Source organism: Ylistrum balloti, unplaced genomic scaffold, assembly GCF_031769215.1.
Source record: "Ylistrum balloti isolate Yb309-2 unplaced genomic scaffold, AGI_CSIRO_Ybal_v1 Utg371260, whole genome shotgun sequence".
NCBI lineage: Eukaryota > Metazoa > Mollusca > Bivalvia > Pectinida > Pectinidae > Ylistrum > Ylistrum balloti.
In genome coordinates, this window is record NW_026782679.1 from 661215 (window position 1) to 685505 (window position 24291).

The 24291-nt window shown below is 35.3% G+C and overlaps 1 protein-coding gene across 1 annotated transcript; it reads right to left on the reverse strand.

The window, feature by feature from the left end:
• Positions 1-9724: 9724 nt before the first annotated feature.
• On the reverse strand, positions 9725-10402 carry LOC132561663 (uncharacterized). Its single transcript, XM_060226364.1, has one exon. The coding sequence runs from the start codon at positions 10400-10402 to the stop codon at positions 9725-9727; it is 678 nt and encodes a 225-aa protein (XP_060082347.1).
• Between the last annotated feature and the right edge of the window lie 13889 nt (positions 10403-24291).

Below are 24291 nucleotides of genomic sequence, written 5' to 3' on the forward strand. Positions count from 1 at the left end.
AGCTTACCAGTTTTTTTTATCGGTACCTAAATCAGTAGGGCATATTTATCAAAAGAGAAAATTCTCATATGAAATTAGGAAACAAAACCATCTGGTATTTCTTAAGGCATGCCGATGTCAGAAACATTTTAAGGATGGACCATGGACGCAGGACTATTAATTACTATATCGCTAAAGTAGCTACTCGGCTTTTCACACTCGGTTTTGTGGTAGTGTAGTCCCTGATTTGCCTCCTGTTGGTATAATGTTACCGAGAGTGGTGTCAACAGCTGCGTGCGGCAATGTGTTTCAACAAGGTAACAATACATTGTGGTGTCAGCTCCGTTTCACAATAATGTTTTCACGCCTTTTATGGAGTATCGCAGCCTCCCACGCACATCGGGAAGCCTTAACTGATATCATTGGTAAAACAATATAAACAAGAGGGTCATTAATGGATGAATAAACACATAATTTGCATGTGGTGGTCTAGCAAATCTGATGAATTCCCGCGATGATATATAATTTGGTTTAAATCCATTCAAGCATTAAGCAAGAATAGCGTTTTGAAGCAAAATCATTGTCTTATTTTTTTCCATTCACGTTCCTAGGGGCCGAATCAATTTTCTGAATTTACGATTTTTTTTCTACCCTATACCCTATAATGTTTCAGATCAAGTTTGGTTGAAATCAGCTCAGGCGTTTGTTACCGGGGTTCTCAGTTCCAACAGAAACCAGATCCGTGGTGTAATTTATTCGCATTTATACATTTATATGTTCTTTCCATTAAAAAAAAACCCACAGCCATGGTGTGCAGGTTTCCTTCACTTTTTTCCCTCTATTATCAACATTCTGAATATTTCCAGTATTCTGTCAAAAGTCTTATGATTTCCCACCTCCCAATAAAAGTTAACATGTATGCTTTGTGTGCTGGTCAGGAACGGAGTGCCCAAACTGGCCAACACCTGTACACAGGTAAGTTGAGCCACCCGTCCTGACCAATCGTAAAGCCCGTCCCAAGTCAGGTGTCATCACAACTTTCATACTCACATGCATACACAGGTAAGTACATATCACATACACAGACAGATTCACACCATCTATCACACCAGACAATATACGCGCATAGAGTATGTACTTACACAAATAGCATTATATTATAATTAATATATACCCTATTACACGTTAAGCAGGAGTAGTGTTTTAAAGGAAACGTTTTCAAACGGCGCACAACGACGAACGATGCATGATAGCAATGTTGACCATTCGGGTCAAATGAATCTAAATAAACATATTTTATTGGCATAATGACAAATATAAAACGTCCTCTGCCCGATCTACAAGATTAACAATTAACCAAAAAGCCTAGATAGTAATAATAAGATACATATGATTTGAATCTAAAATATTTTACTAGCATTGTTGTGATGATATCTATGTCGGAAAATACTAAACAGCAGTTAGGGCATTACCGTACAATAGTAAATTAAAACGTATAACTTATGTTTCTAATACATATGGATTCAGTAGAAAATGATGTCAGGAAATGAGTTAACGACAATATGCCGCGTTGGATATTTTTAAGAGTGAGTTTAATCCATTACGTTTTTCATTATTTCACGCAAATCTAATAAATCCAGTTGAATGATGTCATGTGATCTAATAAAAGCCTTCTTTTCAGTGTAACGTTGAAGTGTGCTGTGGTTTCAATGAACTGGACGAAAATCAAAATATGACAACATGTATGTTATTGCTTCTGCGGACTAGGCATCTGATAACGTGATCCATTTTGGCAGACACTCCCTGTATACAAAAAAATATATACACTAGCTCGATATTAGAAGAAACCCTACCTATTTCAAGCCTATCCCTTTTTTTCAGAAAGCAAACAAACTATTGACATGTCAATACAAATCATATCCAAATTTAAACTCAATAATATGAACAAAAGAAAGATTCGTATGGCAAATCCTGGAAAGGTCTTTAAGAGCTTTATGAAGAAGTCCTTGACTACCAGCGATCCAGCAATATATTTTAAGTTAGAGTTAGTCACAATAGAGCTACAAGCGTCAAAACAAACACTTTCCATTTCCAGTATCAAACAACTGGAATGTTTTATCTCATGAATTTAGGAGACACATTATTTTACCAGATACAGATTTTTGATCTTATATAGTAACTTCCTCTTTCAAAAAATCAACAAGGTATGTGAATGTGTATTGTTTATTAAATATTTATATGTTATTATTTTGTCTGTTGTTTTACTTACCCATTTATATACTGAGAGGAAAAAGAAACGCAATTAGGAATTTCCAGGTCAACTACGGGAAATGGAAAAGGGTTTTAGAATGTAATTGTGGTGTAACTGGAAGATAGTTGACCACTCTGTCATCTACGAGAATTTCATTCGCGTACGTTACGTAAACCTTTCAAATTTGACGTTGATTTAAGAGTATCCCACTCAAAATGAAGTGCGTTCTGGACCCATCAATATCGTATGTGCTCCCTGCGAGCTGCAGTAACTGCATGAACTCTTTTGTGCATTGAATTGATCAGGGTATTAACCCTCCTCATCGTCATCCAGCGCCAACGCCAACTGAGCGACGTTGTTTGGAGGATTCGGCCTTCGTCTTATCCTTCTGTCCAACTCGTCCCATAAGTGTTCTGTTGGGGAGCGGTCAGGGCTGTATGGGGGCCAGTCTAGGGTGGGGACATTGTTTGCTGCGAGATAACCACGGCAAACCCTTGCTACATGCGGCCGGGCGTTATCCTGCTGAAACGTCAGTTGATGCTGCTGTACTAGAGAAACAGCGCTAGGACTTGATCTCTATAGCGGACCGCCGTGATACTTCCCTGAATAATTACCAGAGGAGTCTTAATACCATGCGCAATTCCTCCCCATACCATGACCGATCCTCCTCCAAAGCGGTCATTCTCTATCACGCAAGCATCTGCATAGCGCTCGTGGGTACGTCTATAGACACGACGTCGGCCGCCTGCCCGGTAAAGCGAAAACCTGCACTCATCTGAGAATAGGACCCTTCTCCAATGTTGCATTGGGAAGCGTCTTACGGAATGCGTGTTCAGCCATTGCATTCGTCTGGCACGTCGCCGCGCATTAAGCGGTGGTCCAACATATGGCCGCCGTGGTCTTAGACCGAAGGCACGCAGTGGAGTACGCACCGTCTTTGAATCAATTGGAACATGATGACGCCCAATTGTGTTCCTTGCTGTTTCCGTGGCCGTCAGAAAGCGATTTCGTAGGTGCGAAAGTCGCATTGCCATATCCTGCCGACGCGTCGTCACACGAGGGCGACCGCTTCAGGCATAAGAAGTGCAATGGCACGACCCCTGTCGACTTCGGACAGTCGAGGTGGCTTTTTAACGGTGAACTGTTTATGCTTATAATGTGGGAAATCAAGACGGATATATGTGAAGATTCGCACACACAGATTTTGAACCAATCCTTTATACTGGGACCGAGATATCGTGTTTTTTTCTCTCTTTTTTTGTACTAGCTGCGTGCGCAGTTTAGTTATGCAACAGTGATTTTTATACGGTACCATAGGGACCTAACTCACATGCACACATTTGTCAAGTTTCAAGGGTGTACGTCAAGTATTTAATTTACAATATTATCTTTCTGCTAATTGCGTTTCTTTTTCCTCTCAGTACATATATGAATATTTCACTGATAAGCAACCCGTGTGTTAGATAAGCCTTTGGCCTAACATGTATTTATCCCAGGAAAATAAAGATTACTAGTATTATTATAAGCTAACCGTTAGTAAGTATTTACATATTAGTGTGTTTGAAATGCAGCTTTGTCTTAGGAATAATATTTTATTCAAATATCCAAAAAAATAGCCAAGGGACAGCTGAAAAATGTCTTAACCGAGTCCTATAGATATTCCAGTACTTGCTACTTGAGGAAAAATAGCTGATGCATCTCTTGAATAATTTACGAGTCGCTGTATGGCCATAGGAAGTAAATACTTTTCAGTTTTAAATAGTTTTCTTGGTTTTTTTTTTTCAAAACATTTTTCAACATGTATTGACAAATAAACAGAACCATACACACATCTTTACACACATCATCATCACCACAGTAATCATCATCATCATCATCATCATCATCATCACTACCATGATCATGATAATTATCATCCATTCATCATCATCATCATCATCATCATCATCATCATCATCATCATCATCATCATTGTCTAGCTTCATAATCATCATCATCGTCATCATCATCATCAGCATCAGCATCATCATCATCATCATCAATAACCATCATTACCATTATCATTACAATCATCATCATCATTATTACTATCATGATTACCATCATTATAATGATAATAATTATTATCATACATATGTTATCATCATCATCACCAAAATCATTCTTACTATCATCATTAGGATCAATATAATCATAATTATAACTATCATCCATTCATCATCATCAATAACCATCATTACCATTATCATTACCATCATCATCATCATCATTCTTACTATCATGATTACCATCATTATAAAGATAACAATCATCATCATCTATTCATCATCATCATCATCATCATCATCATCATCATCATCATCATCATCATCATCATCATCATCATCATAATTATAACTATCATCATTCAGGATCAATATAATCATGATTATAACAATCATCATCATCATCATCATCATCATCATCATCATCATCATCATCATCATCATTATCATCTTCATCATCATCATCATCATCATCATCATCATCGTTCTTACTATCATCATTAGGATCAATATAATCATGATTATAACTATCATCCATTCATCATCATCATCATAATCATCAATTATAAATGCATTTTTGTTTACATACATTCATACACACTCGCATACTTTTACCACACATACATGTACACCCGATCAAAAAAAAATACACAGAAACAAAGATTGGAAAGAGAAAAAGATAAAAAAAAATATAAGAAAGGCAAGCACAGAGTAACAGGGCCACATGTACGATATGAGAAAGACAGGAGAGAGAGAGAAAGAGAGAGAGAGAGAGGGGGGGGGGGAGGATAGAGGTGCTGGGCTAGAGACTTCCAAGCACTTTATATAAGCAATATAATTTGGGTCTCAAAGGGAAATATAAAGGGAATAAATGAAAACATTGTACATGCATTAACAAGTGGAAGGAAAAACAAGACCAACAACTGCTGTATGATCAACTAATTAAATAATCTAATTAAAACCTGCATGTACAAGTAATAAGGCTGTATAATGTACAAAGTTCAGGAAAAATCACAATCAAGGAGTTTTTTCCATTTTCTCCATTCAATCTCAAATTTCTGTTTATATTGTTCCCCTTGAATATTAGCAATGTATTTTTTCACAAATAAAATAATCCTTAATCAAATTAATGAAGGCAACAAGGTTTAATATCTTATGTTGGCACCTTGTTTTGTATATGTAAAATTTAATCAAAATTAGAATGACATTATCTGTCTTATTTCCTGTTTCTCTCCCATTGTTTGCAAATATACCAAAAATAAAACTTTGTTTATTAAAAGAGAATGGGATCAGAAGGGCATCAAAAAGTGTTTCTAAACTTTGCAAAAATTTCTGGCTTTCAAGGCACTCCCATAAAACATGAATAATTGTTTCTCGTTGTAAATTGCAGAGATTACAAAATGGAATATTAACAAGACCTAATTTAAACAAAAAAATTTGTTGTTAGAATGTGTTGTAATACCCTATATTGAAACCATTGCAGTTTTGTATGTCTTGTTACTTTGAAAGGTGTACTGAATATTTCAACCCATTTCAATTCATCATCTTCAAATGTCTTTTCCCATTTACTTCTACCAGAAGAAACAATAGATTTTTTAACAAGAAGATTATACAAGTCCCTACATCCCTTAGTCCTGTTTATAAAAATGTAATATTAGCTGGAATTAATGGAAGAGCAAGTGACTGTTGATTAAAACAAATATTTGATTTCCGTAAATATGATCTAATTGCAGAAATAACACCCTGATATTCAAGAAAGTTTGCATTAACTCTATAAATCTCAGTAAACTCTTCAAAGGAGTAAAATGTGAGAGAGCCTGGGTCTTTAACTAAATCATTAACAATACTTAACCCACTATTAAACCAGGCCATATAGAAAATTACTTTTTTTCCAATAGTAAAGTTTCTATTGGACCAAAGCGGCATTTTCAAAACATACTTTTCACTTATTTTCTTTACTTCATTAGAATTATTAAACTTTACCCATGCTCTAAATACATCTTTCCAAAATTTGTTCTTACAATTTTTTTCACAATCTTGAAGAAGTCCTGTCCCACATGTAGATAATTTATGCAGATCAAAGAATGTTTTGAAAATGAGTTGCCACTTAGATGATTTCTGATAGAGCCTCCGTATCCAACTAAGTTTTAGTGAGTCAATAAACAGACTTACATTTACCATTTTTAGACCTCCTTCATAATAGTTCTGCGTCATGACATCCCTTTTAATTTTGTCAACCTTTCCATTCCACAAAAAATTGGAAAGAATTGAGTTAAGATTTTGCAGCAAGTGTTCATCTGGGTTAGGTATAGAAATAAATAAACGATTGAACTGAGATAATAGAAGAGATTTGATAACAGCTATTTTCCCAATAGGTGTGAGACACCTTCTAGCCCAGGTTTTAATTAGTGTTTTAAGTTTAATTAGTTTTTTATCAAAGTTCAACTTAGGAATTTCATGCAAATTTACACTAAATTCTATTCCAAGTAAAGTAAATCTAACCTTTCCCCACTGTAAATTTAATTCAGGTAAAAAAGTATCACTACTGTAACTTTTACTTCCTATCCACACAACTTGTGTCTTATCAATGTTAAATTTTAAACCCGATATTCTTGCAAATTTATTCAACTCAACAATAGATTCCTTCAATGATAATTCAGAGCCATCAAGTATTAATGAGGTGTCATCTGCATATTGTGTTATTAGGATTGGACAATTACTCACTTCTATACCCTTGATCTTTTTATTGTTTCTAAATCTGATTCCTAGAACTTCAACACAAAGAAGAAAGATGTAAGGGGCGATCGGATCGCCTTGACGACAACCTCGTTTAATATCTATAAAATTTGACAGGTTACCACCCTGGTTAACAGCAGCTGAAACATTAGTATGAAATAACTTAACCCAATTACGAACCTCTGGACCAAAATTAAAATAATCAAAAACTTTATCAACAAATTTCCAAGACACAGAATCAAAGGCTTTTTCAAAGTCTAACATTAATAACATTCCTGGAATATTCATATCTTCAGCAAACTGCATTATATCATATAAAAGCCTAGTATTCTCCCCTATGTACCGACCTGAAAGAAACCCTGTTTGATCTTCACATATTACCTTATCTAGAACTGCTTTTATCCTACTTGCTATACAGGCTGAAGCAATTTTATAACTAATATTTAATAGAGTAATTGGTCTCCAATTTTTTAAAAACTGTCTAGGTTTATCTCCCTTAGGAATGCATATGATGACACCTTGTCTTTGAGTAACGGAAAGTAAGCCTTTTTTGTATCCACAATTTATAGATCTAACAATAAAAACACCAATCTGCTTCCAAAAACATTTTTAAAAAACTCAACAGTATATCCATCACTACCAGGACTTTTATTGTTCTTCACGTGTTTTAATGTTCTTGCTGCCTCGTCTATAGTAACTAATCCTTCTAAGTCTTCTGCCTCCTTTTTATCTAGTTTTGGAACAACCGATGAGTATATAAATTCTGATAAGTCTATATCCTCTATTTCTGAACTACTATCATCATATAATTTTTCATAATAACTACGTATTTCTTCCAATATCTCATCTTGTTTTGTTATAATACTATGCTCTTTTTCTAGTTTTGATATGATCTTGGAGACAAAATTCCTATTTTCTAAATTCAAAAAATACTTAGTTGGTTTTTCTCCTTCTTCTTGCCATCTAACTCTGGATCTACTAACGCTACCTTTAACTTTACTAACTCTAATATTTTCCAATTCCTTTTTCTTAGTTTCTAACTCCTCAGAATCTACCTGCTCTTGCTCTTCCAAATCTTGTATAGTTTTCTTTAAGATATCTTCATTTAAATTTTGCAGTTTCTTTTTATATGATGAATAGGATATTGTTTCCCCCCCTATTTCCATTAATAATGTTTCAAGAAAAATCTGATCATCAATAATAAATTCAATATCTGTATCTGAAATATTATCAATAGTATCCCTGTTGTACACTGGTAGACAATACTGTCTTTTTGTATCAGAAATTACTTTTTTAACCAAATCAAGATATTTTTCATCAAAAAGTAATGACGAATTAAATTTTCATAATCCTTTAACTCGTCTAAACTCATTAAATCTTAAATTCAAAATAGGAAAAGAGTGGTCTGATCTATAGCCTTGATCTATTTCTGAGCCGTTTACACTTGATAATAAATTATCTGAATTAAGAAAAAAATCCAATCTCGCCTGCTTCAATGGGGTCTTTTTTCTCCAAGTATATCTTCTATTATCAGAGTGTAGTTCCCTAAAGATATCAACTAAACCATGGCTTTCAATGATGTCCAAAACCTTTTCCCTTGCTTTCTGATTATTAACATTTTTATTACCCTTATCATAGTCTATCTCTGGATCTAAAACTAAATTAAAATCCCCACATATAATAACCTTGTCATTACCAAAATCATCAATAGTGTCAATTAAATTATCAAAAAAGTTTGGTGTGTCAGCATTTGGACCATACAGTGAAATAAGTGTAATTTTTGTACCTTCTATTAATAAATCAAGAGCCAAAAAATTCCCAGTCAAGTCTTTCTTTTTCTTGTTAAGCTTAATTTCACAGTTATTATTTAACATAATAGCAACTCCTCTGCAATTAGATTTAAAAGAGTTAAAATAAACTCAAATCACCATTCACTTCTGATAAATTTCTGGTTTTCTTCAGTGAAATGTGTGTCTTGTAAACAGTAAATGGAACATCTCTTAGCTTTAAGGTACGAAAAAACATCTTTTCTTTTAAGCTATCCCCGAGACCCTGGCAGTTAGCGGACAGAATAGATATCCCATCCATCAGTTCAAGTTATATTCCCGATTGACAAATACATGTTAACTAGCCCAGCGTTTGAGGAAAGAGTTAGAAAAGGAAGGAATAAGAAAGAAAGTAAGATAAAAATCATGTCTAAACTGTCAAAGTCAAAAACAACTGTTTACCTACGCACGCACGTTTCACCTGTTTCAAACCTCATGTGAACAACCGGAAGTAAGTGCAAACCGGAAGTAATATACTAATCATTTACAGTGGACTGCCATTTCCCGGAATTTAAATAGATAAATGGAATTTAAAATCCAAGCTGCCCAAAAGCTTAACGATAGAAGATGCTAAATCAATATTCACCTGATTTAGTTCTTTAAAGTTATAAAATTGTATTCAAAGACGTTTCATTAATGAGAAACAAACAGAATAAATATGCACTTACCGGTCTACAAGTTTTCCAGTAAACATCCCAATCGAATACATTGACAATAAAAGTCACATCTTAAAGAAAAACACAATCACACTGTACTTCACACTATATAACTGGATCGATAAAACCAGGGCGTGTCCTTCCCTGGCGGTACTATAACGTACCCATGTCCACTATCGATCACACAGTAGAAAAAATACACATATATACAAAATCCAAATGTGAATAAATTTACTGATAATAATCACTACCGGATCGGAGGTTTCTGTCATCTGCTAAGTAGCTGTCCGATAATTCGGTATCATATTCCAGTCTTCTTTTTTTTCCGTTCTCTAAAACCACAAACAGTTTTCCATTCACACTATATGAATGCTTCACACTCTTTAGTCTATACGCCTGCTTTAGGATGTCCTGGTTTCGTTTGGTCAGGTCCTCGAAAATCACAATTTTCGATCCTCTTAGGTTCCGGCGCTTGCTGAGAATCTGTGTCTTTTTCCTTCGGTGTGTGAACTTACAAATTATGGTCCTTGGCCTGTCACTGTTAAATCTACCCAGCCGGTGGGCAATGTCTATATCATTCTCGTTTATGTCCACTTTCAATGAGTTCTTGACCAAAGTCACGACTTTCTCGACACACTCCTCCACCGATTCCCGATCGTTTTTATCTTCCACACTAACAATCCTAATGGAATTCTTTCTTCCGTGTTGCTCCAGGTCGTTTAACTTGTAGTCCAAAGAGGCGTTGGACTGTTCAGAATTCCTGGTGTGTTCTTCCAGCTCCTCTACCTTTCTCCTCAGAAATTCGTTCTCCTTCTCTAAATCAAATATCTTCCCTTCTAACTGTTCCACGAGAACCCTGTTCTCTTCCCTGATATCTGCTCTTAGTCTCTCAAGTTTTCTGTCCATCATGTTATCTCAATCATCCTTTGTCACTAGAGACGATATCTTATCAAGTAAAACGTCCTCTCTATCCTTCTCTACTAAGGATTCAAAAAGAGGATCCAAGGTCTTGCCCCTTACTCCTGTCCTCCCGCTTCCTACACTGTTCCTGTTAGCTGGCATGATGATTATAAGTCCAAATAAAATAATAATATCGACAGGTGACACTCGTGCAGGTGAGGTAAATATATATATATATGTACACACACTGGGTGCGCGGCGTAAACAGTTTTCAGTGGTCAGTCCATTGTTCTTGGTGTGTTCTCTAAAACAGCATTTTGTCCAGACTTTTCACCAAAAATGTCCCCAGAATACGTTTTAACAATTCACCGGACTACCGTGTACCAAAAATCTTTCTCCCGACGGAAATATAGAAACTTTGATGAAATCACGGAGCCCAAACAAAGACCGACTGACCAGGTCCAGATGACCTTGACCTTTCCTGAATAGTTTTCTTGTTAATATTTTCTTTGTTGGTTTATTTGTTCCGCCGCCGGTAGATGATAACGATAGCTGGATGTATGATATTGCATTTCGAAATATCATATATATGATTTAATTTCAACTGACTTCAGCAGTTTGGATTTATCTCTCATTGCCGTAGACGTTCATTTGTATTCTACTTGTATCACGTTGCATTAACTAAGTACTAAAAAAAACTTTCCCAACACAAACATCGAAAAAAAGATATTGCAATACCCTTGTTTCTTGAAGTAAATTATCCCATAAACATTATAGCGTTTACAACACGACTACCAATGCAATGTTTTAACACGTTATGTAGTTACCAATATAACATCCTCAGCTGATACCTGTTCGTACTAGTAAGCATGTTGACGATACAATACCTAAATGCTTGTAATATGATTGTCTATCACGCAGTAGCCTGCTTGATTGACATGTTAGAAATAACACATTAAATACTTGCAATGGTTACGTCGTCACTTTAGATATACGACTGTTCAGTGCAATCTTAAATTCCTAAATTCCTAATGGCAGAGTTAAGATTGTTCGGTGTCGTTTAAAATTCCTGGTAAGTAATTAACACACGCGTCAAGTCACTGGAGTCTGTTATTTCCGTCCTGATTTAAGTAATACATGAATAGGGAACCTACCATACCATTAAAACTTCTTCCTAAATGGTATTTTCATTACATCTGACTAACTTTTTCATTACATTATGTCACCGAGAAAACTAAATGGACACTTGGAAACGAACATGATGCAAAATAAGATTGACAAATGGTGTAGATAAGGTTGCGTGACAATTTTCAAACCGAGACGAAGACAACAATTGTGAAAGAAAATGTTTGCCTTGATTGATTACTAATTCTGAGGGACAGTAATTCTAATGAAACAGTAATTGGAATACCAGATTAATCAGGAACAGATTTTGACACCTTGTCTACAATGTTGTCCTTGTAAATCCACATTAAAAACAACCAGGTGCTTTATAACTCTTAAGTGTCTGCATGTCACATCACGTTTTACACAGAAAAATCGTTCAAAATCATAATTCTTTCAAAATAGCTTCGTAGAATATCAATACACTGAACACTTACTGGTCATTATTGTATACACTAAACAGAACTTGGTTGTAAATAATGTATATGATATTTCGAAATGCAATATCATACATCCAGCTATCGTTATCATCTACCGGCGGCGGTATTTTATACACGTTTCTGTCTGAAATGGGTGTTCTCAGCAAGGTGAAAGAGTATTTGTTAACACCACAAATATATTTCAACGATATTTTAGGGTCTTAACTTGAAATAGTTTTTTATTGGCAATGTCACTGTCATATAGGTAAAACTTACTAATATATTAGTATATCAAGTAACTGTAAACAAAAAACAGAAAAATGTAGACAGACGCAGAGCAGTGTCGTCTTTATAGTATTGTAGGACAAAAAGTGTAAAGGAACATGTAGGTAGGATAATACAAATGTAATATGCCATTAGAAATCGTAATATCTAGTATCGATTGATGTCTATTGTTTATTGTGCACCCGTTTCGATTTTGGTATTTATTTATGATCTTTCGCGGTATCCCGTTTCGATTTTGGTATTTATTTATGATCTTTCGCGGTATTGATAATATTGCTGTAAATTTTGCAATGGATTAACCTATCATTACAACGAAGTAATATAAAGTGTAGACTTTGGCAGTATACATCACTACCAGCTCAATGAATGTCTAATTGCATGGTTTTATGCAACCATGTAATTAAACACAGCTGAACAGACGGCCGCTTTAAAAAAAACCTGTGTTTATTCCGTATTTTGTTACTTTTCAACGTAAGCAGGTATATGATTGTAAGTAGAAAGAAATCGCAACATACCCACTGTTTGTATCAATAATTGGTCACGGCGGTCAATGTGGAACAGGAAAAATGTTATTTGATAATTTGAATATCGCTATGACCAGTGCAAGTGTTTTCATATCAGGACAAGATTAAAATGAAAGAAAAGTATGTAATAACTATATGTAACGACTTTACCGCACAACATTTGAAGAACATTGTTCGGACTTCGCTTTAAACCATTCGTGAAACCTTATAGGACAATGCATTAATATCATAGTGCACATTTCGACAAACTTTCAAAGAAGAAGGTATCGTAACACTAAAAGAAAATTGGAAGCAATTTCTCTGATACATGGTATATCAGAACCAAGAAGAGAATTTGAAGCCAGACTTGGTGAATGTAGGAAAACCAGGAAGACGACAATTTAAAGAAACAAAAATCTGTTCTTAATGATTGTGTCATCGATACATTTGTACGAGCATTATTGACTGGACACCTCCTATGTTTTGGATGGAGAAATAAGCCTTGCCTAATGACAGACAGGACTTAGTGCAGCCAAACCCAGTCTCACTTCTGTAATGTGGACATGACCTTGAAAATTTGTTGACATGTTTTCAAACTTTATCTTGTCATCGGCCTTTCATAGTGATCTAGCAACAAACGTAATCGTTCGCGGGCGCTGTTTATAACTGGTCTGAGTCACACTGACAAAGTAAGATGACTTCTGGCAGGATAACGCACATATTTAAGAAGTATTATGAAATGTTTCATAATTAAAGTCAACATACAAACACTAGCATTTAACCTAGTTCAATATCAGAATGTACATTTAGGGACACAAAAATTCAGCTTTTACAAACTAATTCTGGAAATATGGAATTTACTAAGAACCATTGACGAGTATATCGACAAGTAAAGTGCTAATACGTTAGGCCTTACCGATACAATGAAAGTCAATTATACTCGTTCTACTAAATGCATATCGATGTCAAAGGAGTCAGGTACCAGAAAGAATGTCAAGGAAGATACGGATCCTACGTCTCCGGATGAAAGTATTAATTATATTGAAATAAATATTGAAATAAATATTGAAAAGAATGAATTTCCAAAGATACCAGTGAAGAATCCTTCGTAATGCAAACAGTAACCCTTTCGGATTATATGAAAACGAAAATTAAGACGGGCGATCATCAGAATCGTAATACCATGTAAGATATCATACTAAATATGACGAGTGCTAGCAAAAAAAGAGTGTTCCACGTGTAAGGATATATACTAAACAAAAAAGAAAGGTTAACATGTTTCCTTGGCGAATACCTGTAAATGAGTGAAAACAAAATGACGTTTGTGCAATATTAGAAAATGGTAATGTTTTACATTACAAAATCCAAGGGGGTTACCAAAATCATTCAAGCGTGAAAGTCTGTATTAGCGAAAGAGCTGCACGAGGTTTTCTGCGACTAACTTGTATCTTCGCTTGAATTTCATAAACATTCAAACTGACAACTGTTCCTTACATCCTGAGGACTTAGAAATCACCGAATCTATCAACTTTATCATTATGCCCCGGCTGTCACAAGTACAGAGAGAAAGGGCTGTAGGCATGATCCAGGCTGGGGAGTCTCGCCGTCGAGTTGCACGGCATTTTGGTTGCAGTATTAAGACAATTTGCCAGTTGGTAAGTCGTTTAAACCAAACTGGGTCAACATCCGATTGTCCCCGAAGCGGCCGACCCCGTAAAACGACCGCCAGGAATGACCGTCGTATACGATTGATACACTTGCGCAATCGATTCGTAACCGCAGTAGAGACTACAAGGACATTGTTTGGGCGTCGTGTGTCTCCCCAAACAGTCCGCAACAGGTTGAGAGCCTACCGATTGAAAGCGCGGCGTCCCTACACTGGACCCAATTTGTTGCGACGTCACCGCAATAATCGGCGTAACTGGACCCGTGTTCACCGTCGTTGGGTTTTACGACAATGGAACAATGTTCCGTTTTCAGATGAGTCCAGGTTTTGTCTGCAACACGGTGACGGAAGGCGCAGAGTGTGGAGGCGACGAGGGGAGCGTTTTGCGAACTGCTGCGTCGCAGAACGGGACCGCTTTAGCGGCGGAAGTGTAATGGTTTGGGGTGGTATTTGTGGGGGGACTCGTACCAGGCTTGTGTTAAATGGCAATTTAACCGGCATTCGATATCGGGACGAAATTTGAAGACCAGTGGTTCTACCATTCTTAAGACGCCATGGCGTTGGCGCCATTTTTCAATAGGATAACGCACCAGCGCACACCAGTCGCGTCAGCAGAACTTTCTTGCAGCAGAATAACGTACAGGTGTTAGATTGGCCATCTAAATCACCTGATTTGTCACCGATTGAGCATGTCTGGGACGTTCTTGGGCGACGCCTGAGAGAACGTCAAAATCAGTCGTCAAACTTGCAGGAGCTGGCTCAAGCCTTGATCGCTGAATGGAACAACATCTCTCCTCGAATTATCCGCCGGTGCCATGCGACGGCGCTGCAATGCTGTTTACTTCGCAAACGGTGGCCATACTCGTTACTAATGGTGTTACCTTTGAAATTGACCCCAACGTCCTTTACAGTCGAATAAAATCAGCTGAACGCAAAGTTTTATAACGAACCATGACTGCAGTTTTATCAGAATTTATCAATTACTTTATTCGTACATGATTTATGAAGGGGTTAATTAATTAATCACAGAATAAAGTAGTGTTACCTTTCTTTTTTTGTTTAGTATATGTAATGGCCCGTTTATCTAGAGATGCATGATGTAGTTTAAGTTATTATCTGCCACTAACTCTCAATTAAGTTGAAAGGTTCAATTTACTTGTGTGTCTTTTGCACAACCAATAACACTGGATCTTCTGACATTGTTAGTATAGTAAATATCACATTTGCTTGATTATTGTCAAGTTTTGCCTTAAATGCTTCAGGACACATCTGGGTGAAATATCTGCATCCTTTCTGAAAATCGTTCGATGATGGTTGTCAAGCAAGAGTTTGCCAATTAAACAACGTTTGGGTCTTAGGTGGTGAATCACAAAATATTTTACGAATAAACATTTTTTAAACATAAGTAAATAAAAACAATCATGCTCTCTTATTTATCATAAACATAAACCCAGTTTTTTAATAGAAAGTTTTCGAAGTCAAACAGAATCAGCATATAATCACACCAAGGGATTAAATGTTAAGATATAGTGTAGGAAAAAAAGTTATCTATATTATATATAATGAAATGACAATTGAATCAAAATAGATTTATACTCTCTGAAACACATCTTACAGTATTACAATATTTTAGAAACACTGCGTTATAAAGATACAAATTTGTGAATTGTCCTTAGCTATCTTTGAAAATATCTTACTAATAAACACTACGTCGTGAAAAACAAGAAAAGACACATTTTTGCTACACCAATGAATGCACGTCTCATTGTTCCGATATAAAAAAAAATTGCCAGATATTAAAATATTGTCAAATGATTGTTCAAGGGTACTAAATCAAAAAGTGTTGTAATTCTGTGAATAGTGTAATTTTCAGTATTAGAACGCTGGCCAGAAATCAAACGCATGATAAAAAATATCGGAATCTAACTATTTAGTCCTTTTTACCTCGAGACCCTCAAATGGTGTGACTATTCATACCTATATTTTCCGATATATAGAAGTTGATGATGCTGTAAAGTGTACAAGCATTTTTGCAAACATGTTAGTGAGCGTAAACCAATTTTTCATCTTAGTTCGATGCCTTAAAGAACACAAACATGATATCGTGCAGGTAAAGTTATCACTGCTGCATTCCGTTAATAATTGATGATGTGGTAGGCTGGGTATGTTATTATTAGTGATATAAAAAATCTGAATTTTTTGTTTGTTTGGTGTGTATTTGGTTTTGTTTTTCATTCAAGACACCACAAGGCACACATGTTTCAATAGATTTTTGGGACACTAAGCATGAGTGATAACGTGACGTTTCTTGTCATGACACTGGTGTAGACACACGTGGTGATGTCAGCGAGTCGCTACACTACACGGAGGCAAACACGTGGGCTGTTGGGGGAGTTCAACATTGGATGTTCAAGAAATCTACTGTATAAAAAAGTCATGAATTTGCCATCAATGTATGTATGTATCCCACACGTCATGGAGTTTATTACTTTTTATCACTTTATTGACGACAGACAAATGTTTCCAAAATTGAAATTCATGTTTCCGTGTATAGATACACATGTATGTTCATTTTGTAAACACGAATACAAGATGGCGGTAGTAATGAAAGCGACAGTGGTGACACAGTCAGTAAATTCCCGTTTTTTCCAGCTTCGTTTTTTGCTATGTGTGTGGGAAATGTTATTTGATAAATCTAAGTCAATTCAGAATCACGAAATGAAAGTAACACTAGTCGCCAACTGAGCGCGCACTATATATTATATATACGACGCGAAAAAACACTACATATCCAGACTGTTGATCAACAAATAGGGATTTCCTTTGAAGTACTAATTGACCTTTATATGTGCATACATCGGCGAAAACCAACTATCAATGTTCAGAAGTTGATACTCTTGACACGTATATGCAATAATAAAACTTTTAGTAAGAAAACAGATCGTTTTATCGTAATGTCGCTTTAAACAGTGTTTATTTTCATGTGAAGTAAGTAACAATTGATGTGTTATAGATTCATTGTAGTGCTAATAAAATGGACTTCATTGTTTCTTCGTTGTATCGATTTGGTGTTTTTTGAAAGCAAAAAATCATGCGGTTGATCTGATAATTAATACCGTCACATACCACCAACACATTTGTAATATCATCGAAAGAGTGAGGTAACAGGACTAGTACTCACTCCTCTCCATAACGTATTAAGCTAAACATCAGAAGAACTAAGTTAGTATTAAATCACTGATTGAATACAAAAGATGTCAACCTCATTGACATTTGCATTGACATGCAATTGTTTTGAAAGGCTTAATTTGATAAATAATGCAATGAAACCCTACCTTTGCTGTCTGCAAATACTGGACATATCAAAAAAAAATCACCAAGTAATGATATAGTAGCACGAGTTGTCTTCAAGAAAAATATGATGATCTGTTTTGTGCTAAAATCGGTACTGACGTCAATCCCTCTCTGACCTTCCGTCTGTCACAGTTGGAGTTAATGTATTATAGATGATACTCTCAAACAATAAACGATTCATGCCAACTTTCATCTACATAACTGCTGAAGCAGGTGCGTTGTTTGACCCTGATTTTAGTTATTCTTCATCTTAAAATCGCACACCCATGTATTTAATGGTTTTTTTTCACATATGAACGAAGAAAATTGACACTTGTGACATTGAATAAGGTTGACGGTCATTTTTGACATATATTCGCTGGGTTTCGTCACACGATTTTGTACTCAAAGCCTCTTAGTTCAACATAAGTCGACAATCGTATGTATTTTAGTGAAATGCTACATAAAAAAGCACCTAAACAAGTCAGTTCCACCGAAGATAAGATTTTATTGACTATTTTGTCAAATAACTATAGGGCTATTTCACTGAATAACGCAGAAACCGTTTATCCGACGGGTCACGTGACCTTAAAAAGGAATAGCAATATACCTTTAGAAGAGCAGTAAAAATTAAAGTGGATTGGTAAAGGAGTTTATGTAGTAGGTGGCCTTTTCAAGCCGCATTTCCAGAATGAACAAAAAGCACACAACATAATATTTCAATAAATTGAGTTTGGGAATATATTAAGTGATTGCATTTTAGCTGTCTAGCAACGGCCCTTAGTATTATATTATTGATTCTAAGGTACATCAATAGCTACAATAGTGTGATGTACTTTGATATAATTGTTTCATTCCTGAATATGACCAAATCGAGAATAAATATATGTGCATATTCTTTATGGACACTTAGCATATGCCAACAAATTGTAGGGCAATTCTGTACTGGATGTGGTGCTGAAATTAGTATTGCAGTTATGTTTTTTTAAAAAAAAAGCGTATGGCAAAGGGTTACCTTTAAAGCCAACACCCAAGTTGTGAAACTTAATTAATGAATCTTTCTTACATTTAAAAAGAATGAAATCCATTGCATTCGAAGTGTTTAAACTATTATCAATGTAGTTTCCAATTATTTGCAATTGTTTAACTTCCAAATCTTTCTATAATATCAAGAGTGAAAGACAGCTGATGTTCCCAAAACTTAGAACAATCAGGTATGGCTTGACACTTTTCGATACGAAGCAGCCCGAGCAAGGAACAGACTGGCAAACCATTAGAGGAAAGTGGACAATTTCCAGAGTTTGTCGGGTTGCTGCTCATCTGGGATTACCCCGCATGTTAATGCTCTATCCCTTATTCTGATATATTTCGGTGCTTTAGTCTTTACTTTCTATTTACCTGTGTTTAGCTCACCTGGCAAGAATGGCTTGAATTTATAATAAAGATAATGAACCCTATTCTGTGCATTGGTTATTTTTAAGTAATGTGCAACAGAGTTATTATACTTTTTAAAAATGTGTCCAGAGCATAGATTTGCTAGGGTAACGAAACTTGATGTATACATTGTTTATCTGATGGTGCAAGCATGCGCAAAGACATTCGCAGAGCTTCAATTCTCAGGCAAGTGGGCCGAATCAAAATTTGTTAGTATCATTAGGTAACTTATATCAATAAATAAAATCGTTGGTCTTCATCAATCTAAAAATGCAACACAGACCCATTCTTTAGGTTTTATTGTTCAGGAGCACACCATAATGTTACAATGTATACCACATATAATTCTTCACCGTGTATTCGATTGTGCAGCCGAAAAAAAAAATTTAGGATTTTTATTTGGTGCATCGCTAATAATCTACCAACATAGATGATGATGGGGATTGATCTCTACTGAATGGAGAACTGAGTCCAGTGTGTCGAGTATAAAGCTTTGTTCATATAGCACCTGTGTAACTATGCGTGTCTCCACAATGTGTATCATATCGTCGTTAAAAACCGCAAGTAAATATTTTCTATAGTAATAAATTAATTACCTGTAGCAGACTTTCTACAACTCCGTAATTTAAATAAGTAACTTGTGCGATTTCTGCAGTCCTGATTATTATAGTTTGCTGATGTAAGATGTCAAGACAACGACTGACACTTGATGTGCATAAATCTTCATCCCATCTGCTGCAGTGATTTCTGTTTTGCTCTTTTGGGGGCATAAGAAAACATGTTTGAAATCAATTACAAGTACAATCTTCCCATGGAGCACTCCACTACATGTCTCGTTTATGTAAACGGAAAGATGTAATCAATCTTAATTGCCAACCAGATGGTGGGTTATTAAAACCGCCTTTCGCCCGTCCATAAACAATATTCGTCATCGCTATTTCGTGAGATATATTTGATACCCAAATTCTCTATGAAGGTTTCCCATGGTACCTGGTTGTGCCCGTATGATTTTAGACTGACCAGAAAAAACAAAATTGCAGAGATGGCCATCTTGGATTTGACACTTCAATATCATACTCGCTCTTTCTGCAAAAGAATGTTTTAATTTTGTATCATTAAGAGCGAAAAAAAGGGAAACGATCCAACTTTTAAAGAACAAATAAAGATCAAACAGCATCGCCAAGATCCCTCTTGAAACTCTTGACATATGTGCCCTCGTTTTAACGAAAATAATAACCATGTAAATCATCTAAATAATACGTATTAATCAGATGTACAAAAACATGTACCTTCTTCGTTTTACTAGATCAAAATGAGGAAATGCTGAATATCAAAGACCAACATGCCAATAGGGCATGTTGCGATCAAATATGCAAATTCATAGATTAAATTGCAGTTATAAGCTTTTGTGGCATACCGCAGCGTCCGTGCATCAACTTTTTTCTACAACTTGCTATTAGTCATAAACGACCTTTTGTATAAACGATGCATCTGATCTCCATTGGGGCATGAGGGGGTGCCTAATAGCGGAAATGGATATTAATTTTTAAACACTTTTTATTTAGTACAGATAAAGCAAATTCAGCGAGAGCAGCAAAATCAAGTGAGCGATGCAAGCCCTGCTGTTGGTATGCTTGACGCACGTTAAATCACATTAAATTGATTTGATGTATGCTTTGTTACTTTTGATTTTGACAAATAATTTTACACGAGAAATGAAATTATGATTAATGTTATCTTTCACTATGATATGTTTGAACTTTTAAGCTATTTATATTTTTCGTGATACTGGTGAACACTATCTATACACATTTTTGTATTACAAAGATTTAATGAAGGCATCGGCAATACATTACTATAGCACATAGAAGATTCACCGAAACATTGATTTAAAATAACATCTCGGCTCATATCAATGACTTTGAGACATAACAACAGCAACATTTGCTCACATATATACGTTTGTGGGATGTTTCACATTAGATGATACCTTCACCAGTGATACTGTATTTAGGATCTCTTAATTTTTGTGATTTTTCGCAACGTCTACTGTCCAATGTGCGTCGTCCACACGGAAACGATTAACTGTTTCCTTTTAAAAACACTCACACTAATTTTAGTGCATTTCTTTCCAGAGAAACGTTAATGACCTAATATTTAAAACAAAATATCCTAGAGACAAGAAGTGAGGGCACGAATCGAGTCAAATTAAACCAGATTCAAAATATCTTCATCTCATGACCCAAATGGAATAGAATCAAGTAATCTTCATAGATGGAACGTGTAAAGGTGATTCAGCAAAATTGTTAATTTAATGACCCTCAAATCTCACATGGCAAGTTTCAATGGAACAAGAAAAGTGTTGTTGATGGATTCCCAAAAGGTTTCCATTTTAACATTCGACGCTATCATCATTAACGGAAGGCTTCTCTATGTTTGCGAGATGAGTGTATATGATGACCATCTAAACCTGATGAAGTATATAATGCGATTGTATGATGCTATGAGGTGACAAAACCAAGTGTCTTTTGGGGTTTCCTAGTTATGTATAGATATGGACGAGACTATGCATGACTGAGTGAATTCACGCACTCAAGGGTCGGTAAAAAAAGACGTAAAATTAGCTTAAAATCTGCAGTTTTTTCTCCTCGGTTTCACATATCCTGGAATCAAACACTCTTCACTTCTTATCAGCATACTGGTAATTTGATATGCAGTGATATTGTTCTTGACATGATCAGGCTGAAGCAACTATAATTGTGGCACTCCCCAACAAAATGTAACTTTTAAAAGTTATCTAAGTTTGTCAAGATGATAAGGATGATTTATATTGTAGATGACAAGGATAATTTTGTAATTTGCATTCATTTGTAGCTAACCCTTATTACAGGGGATGCATTAATTTACAGCTTTTTGGAAGTGCTTCCATTGTAGGTCGTGTACTCATGTTTCATTCAGGGAGCGAATGCATTCATTATTTTAATTAATTATTATAATCTTTATTATTCCGCTTTTTTTTTTTTTTTTTTTTTCATTAAGAATAATTCTAACCTAAGTGTTAGTATAAAAGGAGAGCTGTTAGATGGAATGATAATTCCGATGTCGACATCATCAGGCCTGAAGGGCAGGACTCGGATGTCAAAGGGTCAATTTGTCAGTATTTTTCTATATACTGACATATACATGTATTAGTATACTATGTAAAATCATTACCACCAGCTGGTCATAAAAACAGCTATCATGATATGAGAAATGTGGCGAACCTAAGGGGCATAGCCTCTTGCAATTCTGCTAAATGTTGAACTCTTTAATTAGTAATTGCCATCCTTAGTCAGAATTGAGATTAGCATCAGAAATTGTATTCATACGCGAATGTCACAATAAGATAATAACATACATAACATATATTTGTTCATTTCTAAGCTTGCGATAATGTTTTGAATACGGATAGGGATTAACATTCCACCAAGTGGGACATGTCTTTAAAAGTAGAAATTTAATTCCAATTTGAGTTTCTTTAAAGTAATGAACTCCGAGTTTTATTTGTGAGATCAAATGCTTTCAAGTCACAATTCCATCTCTAAGCAAGTCAATGCAAGTACTTATATAATTAAAGCAGATATTCTTCTAACTTTGTGACGACTGTTGTGTCGATTTTGTTTACATCGTAATAACGTCCCTCGCCCCTCCATCCCTCCCTCCTCCCTGGATGTACTTTTTAGTTAAATACATCGAAAAGAAGGAAACAAGTTTTCACAGACAATTTACAATCATGATATCTAATGAAAAGAAAAAAAAGTTTATAGGAGTGAAACACTTTGCTATCAAACTTAATCATTCCAGTGGAAGCAAACGTATACGAAATCCCTAAATTCATATGACATTTGTGGTTAATGTAATGAAAGTAATATCAGTAATGTATATCATATATTATTATTACATTTATAACGGCACATCAACACATAAAAGGTTATTACGGCTATCAACCAGTGGAAGACATGGAGCGATCCCAGCAAGGAAATGACATCAAACGAACTAAAAGGTAAAAGACTTGCTTAAAATCTTAGATGGTTATATTATTACAAAATGTTGAAATTCTAAGTCATATATAATTATATGTTTTATAACAAGGCGTGTCCGGTATCTAAACTTGCATCGGAACAAACAACAAAAACCTCATGGAAAAACTCTCATAGTAAGAACATTATAAACGTCAAATATATCGCTCTTTGGTCCTTGAATTAAAAACTACTTCCTTGGTGAGTATTGCGGAGATTAAATGGCTATTTTTGACAAAAACATATCACGCTTTACTCTTGATAGGCAAATCGATAGACGGAGAAGATGGATTCAAAAGACATGCCTAGCAGATTTCTGGTCGTCACTGATGTTTATTGAATAAACAAACGATGAATGGCATTTTCAGCAATAATAACATTTCAAATAAAAGTGTGTTTGTGCTGAAGATTGTAACTTTGTTCCGAAAGGTGGTGTTTAAGCCAATACATTTTCCTAAATCTGACTTTCAGATGGATTCAGATTGGAATTTCGATGTAAAGCGTTTTGCTGTATGTTGCGTTGTGTCCTAGTAACAGTTGTTGTCATTTGAGGTAATTGCACGTGTTTGATTGTAACACTATCCGTTAAAATTTGTATCGGTCTAACTAGACCATCCTGTACAAATGATTCACTTGCACCATTTGATTTTGCTGTATCTCTGAGGAATTTTCAATTAAAAATTTCAAATTTTATTTGTTGCCTTCATAGCAAAACATGTTATGGATCTTTTTCTCAAGTCTTAACTTTCGTTGTTTTTTGTTATGTTGCCGTCTCCCTAGATCCGTCCTCATAATTATGACCCTAGCTGTTGCTGAAATGTAAATCCCTTATAAAAATATCAATATCGAAGTATTGCTTTCATGACCTTTATGATACGTAAACTTACTCTTCCTATTAAATATTTAATTAAGTCATATCTACAGATGCTTGTATATCTCAGTTATACATCTTAATCATACAGACATTAATCTTAATATGAATGAAATAATGAAATAATGTTATATTAAAATTTCATGCTGTAGATGCTTAGTCTTT

Bases quoted from the DNA above. Each gene is read 5' to 3' on its own strand.
- LOC132561663 (XM_060226364.1), bottom strand. From the start codon at position 10,402: ATGATGGACAGAAAACTTGAGAGACTAAGAGCAGATATCAGGGAAGAG.